The sequence below is a fragment of the Salminus brasiliensis genome, chromosome 11 (assembly GCF_030463535.1).
Source record: "Salminus brasiliensis chromosome 11, fSalBra1.hap2, whole genome shotgun sequence".
Lineage (NCBI taxonomy): Eukaryota > Metazoa > Chordata > Actinopteri > Characiformes > Bryconidae > Salminus > Salminus brasiliensis.
Genome location: NC_132888.1, coordinates 471,873 through 481,872, shown reverse-complemented (window position 1 = coordinate 481,872; position 10,000 = coordinate 471,873). Strand labels below are relative to the sequence as shown.

Below are 10,000 nucleotides of genomic sequence, written 5' to 3'. Positions count from 1 at the left end.
GCAAGCTGCTGCTGTTGGGTCCTTGACCGTCTCTTAAGGGGGTCTTCTATCCAGAACAGGTGAAGTGGTTTAGTAGGTAGAGGCCAAATTGCCGAACACTAAGGGTGAATGTGGGCGTCTTGTCCTGTCTGCTGGCTCAGTGAAGGAGACACCTACGCTGGATAACATCCCCTGCTGAGTGATGGGGGAAGAGGAAGAACCATCCTACACCCAGAGAGTCCACTCTGGGACTCCTGGTCACTGACGGATGGCTGTGGCATCCCTCATGCTTGAACCTGCGACCTCCTGATGCCATAGCCATCTCTCAGACGGCTGTACCGCTCATTTGAACACTCGCTTGCTCGCTCTTAGCTACATCTTACCCCGTGTTTAAACCCTGTCCTGACTCTTGCCTGTCTTCCTTCTCTCCGTAGCTGTGGTGGTGTTGGCCTTCGTGCTGTGCTGGATCCCCTTCCATGTCGTCCGCTTCCTGATCTCCACCTCCTCGGCCGCTGGCTCCCCCATCATGTCTCTGATCAGCCAGTACTGCAGCCTCATCTCCTTCGTGCTCTTTTACCTCAGCGCCGCCATCAACCCCATCCTCTACAACATCATGTCTGAGAAGTACAGGGCTGCCGTGTGTCGCCTCTTCGGGATCCAGGGGCGCCAGCGCAGGGGCGCGTCCGTCACAAGGGCCGAAAGCTGCCCGGGACTCAACGAATCCACCGTCAGCCTGTGACTTCTGACCACAGACACCCTCATGACACCCTCATGACACCCTCATGACACCCTCAGACACTCTCATTCAGGGACGCGGGAAGGCACTGGCATTTGGGGGCGCCAAAATACCTATCATCTTCTGTACTACATGGCCAAAGGTTTGTGGACACCTGCTCACCTAGCTTTTCTCCTGAAATCAAGGGTATTTGCCAGGAATTTGCTTCTCTTTGTGATTTGATTGCATCCAGCCCCATGAGAGTGAGAGCATCAGTGAGGTCAGGTTCTGATATTGGATGATTAGTTCTGCCACTCCAGCTCATCCTTAAGGTATTCGATCACGCTCCATCATCACTCCGCAGAACCCCACAGCTCAATGCTAGGGGGCTTTATACCACTTAAGCGCACTCTCAGCATTGGGTACAGGAACCATAGGGTCACGTGATCGTCACTGCTCCAGGGCATAACGTTGTACTGGACAGTGCGTCTCTATGAAGATTATACAAGCAACTGGACTCACTAAAATGAAGGGGTGTCCACAAACTTTTTTTATTGTATTAAAAACCCAATCCAGAATCCCTCAGCTAAAAACACAGTGGAAAGACAGCATTGCAGAGCTAATGGTAGCAATAAGGCTAATTTTATGAAATTAAATGTAATATTTGGCTAATGTTAGCTAGCTGAAATCTGGAGGACTACACTGGTCTTGCTGTTTTAATGCTGATCTTTTATCAAGCTGCTCTGGAGGACCAGGAATTGCTCCAAGGTAGCCAAGGTAGCCAACCAGCCTGAGAGGTATGACAAAGCTGGTTGACCAACATGACCTTAAGGTCCACCAGTATGACCAGCTTGACCAAACTGGTCTACCAGTATGACAAGTTTGATGGTCAGCTTGGTCGAGTTGGTCATGCTGGTGGACCAGCTAATTCCATCAAACTAAACGTACTGGTTGAGAGTTAAGCTGGTCAACCACCTTAACCAGCCTGCTTACAGGTATCAGGTGTGTTTTCACCTGGACGAGCAGCTTTTTTTTTAACCACCTTGACCATCAAAGACCAGCTACCAGCAGAAGAGGGTAGCTAAGTACCTAAGGGTTGCAAATCTACTGTAGAGGGCAGAGATCCTCATAACTGAGCAATCTTCATCGCTGTGCTGAGGTTCATGGTGTAGTGGGCGTTGTTGGGAACTGAATTGATGTCAGATGAAGTGGCAGATGTGATAAACTGCTTTTATTGATTTTGTTGAAATATGATCTTATTATCAGCCTCTGCAGTTAAACTTCCCGTGTCCCTGTGCCCATTCCACCTCCTGTAAAATCCACAACAAGCACAACTTCAGCCTCCACACTTGGGATCCACTGTGAATTGGAATGGCAGTGACTGGACTCTCTTCTGCTTCAGTCTCATCAGATTAGACTCCATCCGGCGTCAGATGATGAACAGAACGCTGGACGGAGGACCTCAGGTCAGAGAGGAGACCTCAGACCACTCAGATGATCAGGGAGGACAGAAGAGGTGCACTGCTTTTCATTAGCAGCCGTGTCTCGAGGCTTTACTGAAGTCCGCTGTGTGTACGGGCTGAAGGAAACATCTGTTGCCTTAAACTACACAAATATCTGGAGGACAAAACGAGCACTGTAGATACAGCAGCGCCCCCTCGCTCCTGACCGGGAGAAGCGAAGGCGCTGTGCTTCACGCTAGCGGACATCGCCTGTCTTAGCGTGCAGGTGAACGTGATTTCCTGTGGTAGGACACACCTCTGGATTGTTGGGTAATTTGCCACAAGATAAAATCTGTACAGTTAAGAAAATGTTGTAGAAGGTCGAGCTCATCTTCATCACTTTGCTTCAGTTGCTCCTCCCTTTCTGTTTCATGTTGCATTGTGGGATAATAGTGTCCGTCGTAACCACAACTTAAAACAGCCGGTGGTGGGGCTCCGAGTGGTCCAGCGGACTGAGGCACTGCCACTGAGACCCGAGGATCACTGGACATCCCGGGTCATTCTGCCTGCCATCAGCAGCCGGAGCCCGAGAGAGCACAATTGGCCTGGCTGTCTCTCCCCACACCACTTCAGTGTGATGCCGGCTGGCTTGGGCCTCTGCTAGCTGGGTACCCGGCACTTTCCTCCGAGTGCGTTGTCTGAGTCCAGTGTTTGTTAGCAGGGTTAGCCTAGCATCTCCTGCTGTGAACTAAAGAAGCTCACGTCAGATACAGAACATGACTCGGCTGATTGACTGAATCTGATCAGAGATCAATCGTGAAAGTTTGGGTTTTTGCAGAACTGCTCCAGCTGGGAGAATGAAAATGTAGCTGGTCTTTGGTTTTCAGCCAACAGAAGTTCAAAGGTTCTCAAATAATCTCCACAAACTCAACTTCCATCCAGCTCCACTCCCACAGGCTGCTCAAACAAGGCTTCAGAAAAAATCTGCATCTTAAAATATAGAGCTTAATAACTCTTAGTCCCGCCCCACATCACAGCCCTTTCCCACTAGTACCACAATATCATCCACCCTCCTCCGCTCGCGATTGGCTCTTTTAAATTGAAGGGCGGGACTTTATCCGTAAACAGACGAGACAGCAGGACAGCGTTATCTGGAGCTCTGCCCTGTAGGTGCTCTTAAAATGCACAGGTCTGGTTGGCTCACTGGCTCGCTGGTTGGCTCACTGGCTCGCTGGCTGGCTTGCTGGTTGGCTCACTGGCTCGCTGGTTGGCTAGATGGGTTGCTAAACCTGTACCGTAAAGACTAGAAAAGTTACTTTAATTAAAATAAACTCTAAAATAAATAAATAAACAAACAAACATTTCTCAATAGTTTATCTGTTTATTAGGTCCACAGCTGGACCGCAGTCTGCATATTAGTGACCTCAGCTGTATTTATTTACACAAAAAGATCACATTACACAAAGATACACAACAGTACTTTGACCACTGTTAATCAACAGTCTTTGACCATAGGTGCCCGGAGCTTTGCCCGTGACTATGGTCAGTGTTTAAATGGTTAAACACAGTGAAATATGCTGAGGTGTGTAATTTAAAGAACTGGAAAGCAGAACTAAGCGATGGCCCGAGACGCAGGTTAATGCAGGTTAAAGCCAGGATGTGAACAGGGCTTAAGAGATCACGTTCACCTGTGTGAGTGAGAGTGAGTCATTTGTCCATCTGTGAAGTAGCTGCTCGGGGCTCCTGCAGGAGTGCAAGGCCTTATTTATCATCAGTATCAACAGAGGTGGTCGCCTTGACCCCTGCATGGTGAAATAACCCCGGCTTGACAAGCGTCTATGCACTCAGTGTTGCTGTCTGTACATTTCTATTTGTGCTTCATTAAAGCTCTTCTGTTCGTGCTGAGTGTCTCAAGAGCCTGGCGCTGTAAATGCTGAGGTTACTACTGTTGTTCATGTCAGCTGTGAGTCTTTATATAACGATGTATAGAAATGAAAAGGTGTAAATGGATGTATGGTGTATTTGTGCATTTCTGTGATTTTTGCACATTGTTTGTTGAAGGCGTCTGGGCTGCAGGGTGCACATGGCCTGTTTAACTACATGCAGTGGGCTCAATAAAACAAACTCTGGAAACTAAACAGCCTAAGAGCTTATCTGTTCTTCCCTCCATCAGTGAAATGCTCCCCGAGCCACTGGCTCCAGCACAAGCCCGAAGCACGCTCCATCCACCCCCAGGCTTCAGCAGTTGGAGAGGTGTTTTCATGAACAATACAGGGTATCAGTCTTGTTCAGATCTTCTTGAAGCTAAATTGAGGGTGAGGATGCAGGAAAGGTCTTCTTTTGATGAGGATGATATTAGTAGCGCACTGCTCCATCACTGCAGAGTCTGATCCGGGTCTTCCTGAAGGTGTTTTTCAATCAATCAGGGTTTCTGATCAGTCTTTCTATCAATCCTACCAGCAGCTCTCTCTGATAGTTCTACTTCCAGACCTCAGCTCGTCCTCCACCGTTCCTGTTAACTCCTATTTCTGAACTCCATTAGGAACCGAGGAACCGGCTCCTGAGAACACTCTGCTATCTTCTCCTGGTCTTCTCCTGCTCTGTGGGCATCAGTGATGTTGATGGTCAGAGCGCTCAGCAGCTGCTTAGAGGAGCCCATAGCTGCTGATTGTTGGGACGAGGTTTGAGGAGGCAGAGTTTTTATAAAGCTTTAAAATCTGCATCACCTGATCTTTCCTAACGACGACCGTGAACAAGCCACAGCCTGACGAGCTGATTAAGCTCTGAGAGCTCTGATCTCTTGGGGTGTCCAAACTTGCATGGTAAAACATTCTTGGTAAGAAGTGGAAACAGTTCTTTAAAATCCCGACAGCAGCAGTAAAATACTGAAGCCTTCAGATGGAATTAATCCGTTTGATGAATTTTCCTCTTTAATGAAGTCACTGTCTTCAGCCTCCTATCCTCAAACGGCCATAACGATCCGCCGAGATAACAGCTCGGCATCACGTCAGAGTGAGTGTGTGAGGATGGGAGAGCTGACAGTGAAATGACTGGTGATAAATCAGTGTCGTGTCCTCAGGAGCCCGAGTGAAGCTGTAAAAGCCATCTCCTCTCTGACTCTGCAAGCAGAAACAGCTAGGACTGAGTACAGACCCTACTCTCATTACAGCACAGTACTCTCACAGTACTCTCCAATTACAGCACAGTACTCTCCAATTACAGCACAGTACTTTCCAATTACAGCACAGTACTCTCCAATTACAGCACAGTACTTTCCAATCACACTGCAGTACTCTCCGATTACAGTACAGTACACTGTATGCAGTACATTATCATTAGTACAGTAATGAGAGCTGCCTCCAGATGTAACATCCTGTCTGTATTAGTGACTTTAAACAACTCATACTATGGAAAACTGCCACACCCATTCAGCTTACAGCAGTTTAGCCCCACCCCTTCAGCCTACAGCAGTTTAGCCCCACCCCTTCAGCCTACAGCAGTTTAGCCCCACCCATTCAGCCTACAGCAGTTTAACCCCACCCATTCAATCTACAGCAGTTAAGTCCCACCCATTCAGCCTACAGCAGTTTAGCCCCACCCATTCAGCCTACAGCAGTTTAGCCCCACCCATTCAATCTACAGCAGTTAAGTCCCACCCATTCAGCCTACAGCAGTTTAGCCCCACCCATTCAGCCTACAGCAGTTTAGCCCCACCCATTCAATCTACAGCAGTTAAGTCCCACCCATTCAGCCTACAGCAGTTTAGCCCCACCCATTCAGCCTACACTTACAGAGGGGGAGCAGCTCCATATTAATGCCCATGGGTTTAGAATGCGGAGGTGTCCCAATACTTTTAAACATATAGTGTATATATATATATATATGCCCTCAATACACTCAAACCTGGTGTCTGCTCTTGATCACAGGAGAATGCGTGCTCTGAATTCATGGTGTGCTGATTAGAGCTGACCTCTGACCCTGTTCCCTGACCTCCTCAGACAGAAGGTGCCACCGTTTTGCAGAAGCTCCTGATGGTCCTTGAATCTGACTTTTATCACGGCTGATCCGTCCTTTAATGATGGTGCTATAAACTCGAGACGTAAAGCCACGGCGGTAATAACTCATCTCAGCCTCAGCTCCCGGCCGGGCCTAACGCCCATTAATCCTGCTCCATTACCTGCTCTGAGGGTCCACACCTGACCTCAGGTGACCCTAGGTGGCTCATCAGGTGTGCTCAGACGTTATGCTCCATGAAAGGTCTTCCATAATCATCAGAGCGTGAAAACGGCCGAGTGAAATCAGAGAAGTGAACGAGTCGACTATGATTAATCACAGATCTATGAATTGTGAAAGAGCCAGCGCGAGAGAACTGAGCGAGAGAGTGGGAACAAGCTGTGAGTCCTGTACAGATTTGGCAGAACGAGAGGAATTCTTTTGGAAGTTTGGAGAATTAAAGGTAAAAGAGGTGGAATTACAGTTAGCCCAATCTGCTGCAAACCTAAATGAGCATCTAAATTTAGCACGGGAACTTATAGTGGAATCTTATACCCCACCAGTTAGCACTGAAGCTATCAGGCTAACACAGTTAACAAGTCTTCGAAGCTTATACCTTAGCAATTAGCACTAGGGCTATATGGGTTAATGCCACTACAAGCCATGAAAACCTATACCCCACTAATTAGCACTGGAGCTAAGAGACTAATGAAGCTAACAAGTAAGAGTAGCTGAACCTCCACCGATTAGCACAGGAGTTTCAAGGCTAATATAGCTCAAAAATAAAGGCACTGGAACTTTGAGGCTAATTTAGCTAGCACGTCATAGAAGCTTACCATACCATACCAATTAGCACTGGAGCTATGGAGCTAATGTAGCTAATAAACTATAGAAACCTATACCCTACCGCTTAGCACTGCAGCTACGAGGCTAATGAAGCTAACAAACTGTTAAAACCTATACCCTACTAACTAGCAGTGCAGCTATGAGGCTAATGAAGCTAACAAGTAAGGTTAGCTTAAATCCCACCAATTAGCACTATAGCTATAAGGCTAATGAAGCTGAAAAGTAAAGGCGCTGGAATTTTGAGGCTAATTTAGCTAGCAGCTTATATCTTACCAATTAGCACTGGAGCTATAAGGGTTAATGTAGCTAACAAACATTGGAACCTACACCCTATCAATTAGCACTGGAGCTAAAAGGCTAATGTAACGAACAGGTGACTGTGTGGACGTTTCTGGACAGCTGCTCTACACAGGGACAGGCAGAGGACCTGGCAGCGGCAGGACGTCTGGACGTTGTTCTGGATTCAGGAAAGCCGTAAACCCAGCAGGCTGAGAGCGGCAGGGAGAATGCAGCACGGATTTGAAGGGAAATACGGTCTGAAACCGGAGCAAAGCTGTTCCTCAGCTCTGATTTACTAACGAGCGCCGCGGAGCCTGGCGGAGGAGTCTGCTGCTGCACCGCGGAGGATAACACACAGTGAAGCGCTACAGCAGCGCTGCTCCGTACTCCACGTCAGAGCAGCGTGATGAAGGTCTGCAGGCCACAGGGAGCCTCAGAGGTGTTCTTTCAGCCATTAAAAGATCATTATGTTGAAAATTCTCTTAATAAATAGAACAAACACACGTTCAGCATCTCTGCACTCCTGCCAGCGAAGAACTGCAAACACCTCTGAATATGCAGAATTATGCTAATTCACTTCCTTTATTACTGTTATTTATTGTCGCAGAGGGAAGAAGGAATGTTCCGTCATCAGAGGCGATATGAAGGATGTAGTTAAACTGGTTCCAGTAGAACGTTCTCCAGTTTTTCCAGTACTGTGTCAGGAGTTTCTCCAGGTACCTCCAGAAGACCCCAGAAGGTGTGTGTAGAACTCCCAGAATTCACTCCTATATGATCTAAATCACCTCTTGGTGGCGTAATAGAGCACCGTTTGGAAGCAGATCAGCTTCAGCTCACAGTGAGAGCTAGCCAGGCTGAAGCACAGCTTCCAAACATGGTGGAGGTAGTTTCACACACTGCTACTGTAACTAAGACCCCCACAGTAAACAGTGAGAGACCCCCCAGCAGCTGCTTTAGTCACAGTTGGGTCAGAATGATGGATTATTCAGTCACCCTTCAGTTTTTTACTTGACTGACGGTAAACCAAGAACAGACCCACAATTCCGAAAAAATTAAAACATTTATTGAGTATAAATATATTACATATATATACGCTACCGTTACAGTTAAGTCTTACATACATAGGGTAGTATTCGCCAAAAAAACCTATACATTAAAATTGATATGGCAGTTTCTTTATATAATGCATATGAACTGTCTAACATTTACAATACAAGATCAAAGGGTTGATTCTTAAAAAAAAACAGATCATAACAATCTTGGAATGTTTTTTTATCTGTGAGGTAAAAATCTGCTTTGTTTTCGTAAATACATTTTTATCAGGAATCACTTTGGGAGTCGATTTGATTGTTTTTTTTAACGTTTATCAAATTCAGAGAAGCAAAACAAATGAATTCAATTGAAGAGAATTAAAACAAAACACCCAAAAAACACAGAATCAGAAATAGATCATAGAAATGATTTCTTACCAAAACAACGAAAAAACAAACAAACAAACAAAAACAAAACAAACAAAAAAAAAGAACTTTTCATTCACTTTTCTGTGTGTCTCTCTCTCCGAATAAGACCTGTAGATCTACTCTCGGACAGATTACCAATTCATACCCTCCGAAAATCTGATCATCACTGACCCCGGGGTTCTTTTCCAACGCTTTACAGTTTGATCGAGCGAAACCTCCCAATGTTCTGCTTTACAAAGTGCTTCATGTGTTCGTCGTGTATAAACTCTACTCATCACTCTTAGGAAAAATACTGGATTCACTACGACGTCAACGATAAAATCACGCCCTCAAAACCTCGTCTGACTGTTTGATCTTTCAGTGTGAAGCAGAAACTCTTCAGCTCTGAGGGGTTTTTATAAACGTCACACTTTCATCTAGAAAAGTTTCATCACAGATCCAGAACCTTTCCTTTCATCTTCAAGATTACGGATGCTCTAGTGTCACGAAAGGTTCCTCACAGAACCCTGAAATACAAGAAAAGTCTCCATGGTAAAGGTGAAGGTAAAGGTGGACACGCCTCTGCTTTGGCGAAAGTGAAATAAGGGAGTTTTGAACACTGTCCAGAAAACCCTCACGCAAAGCAGGTCCGGCCCTACAGCTCTGACCGGCTGAGGTTCAGCGCGGAGCGAGTACACGTCTCTGAAACGCTGCATCTGCTACATGTTCCCGACTACTGCAGAGAAAAACCCGGTCCCACTTTTTATAAAGTCCACATCAGCAATCGTTACACGCTTACTGCATGTTATTAACTGTGTTATTACACAATTAGTAAACGTTAATAACAGTGTGATTACTGATGTGTTCACTGTGGCAGACGGATTACAGAAGTACAGCTCCTGTAATTTCACAAGAGACACTCGTTAGGTGCAGCAGGAGCTCAACAAAACACCTGAAGAGTTGCAATCCTGCAAGAGCGTTAGTGAGGTCAGGGTGTTGGATGATTGATCACCACCCCACCTCATCCCAACTCTAAAAGTACTGGATGGAGCTCCACCACCATCATTCCAGAGAACACAGTTCCTCCACTGCTCCACAGCTCCTCAATGCTGGGGGGCTTTATACCCCTCTAGCCCACGCCTGGCATTAGGCAGCATGGAGCCAATAGGGTCATGATGATGATCTGCTCCAGAGAGTCCTATTCTATTGGCAGTACTTCTTCTCTACAGGAACTAGACAAGCTGTGTGTGCATTTGCACATCTGTGTCAGTAATGGGTGCAGCTTAAAGTAGCTGAATGCATTCATT

At 46.4% G+C, this 10,000-nt stretch overlaps 1 protein-coding gene across 1 annotated transcript in view; it reads left to right on the top strand.

Annotated features, from left to right (window-relative positions):
- ghsra (growth hormone secretagogue receptor a) overlaps positions 1 to 4,274 on the top strand; it is a 9,299-nt gene extending 5,025 nt beyond the window's left edge. Inside the window, exon 2 of the mRNA XM_072691401.1 lies at positions 414 to 4,274. Within this exon, the coding sequence (XP_072547502.1) occupies positions 414 to 718 (305 nt within the window). The 3' untranslated portion in view covers positions 719 to 4,274. The remainder of the gene's footprint in view (positions 1 to 413) is intronic.
- Positions 4,275 to 10,000: the final 5,726 nt, after the last annotated feature.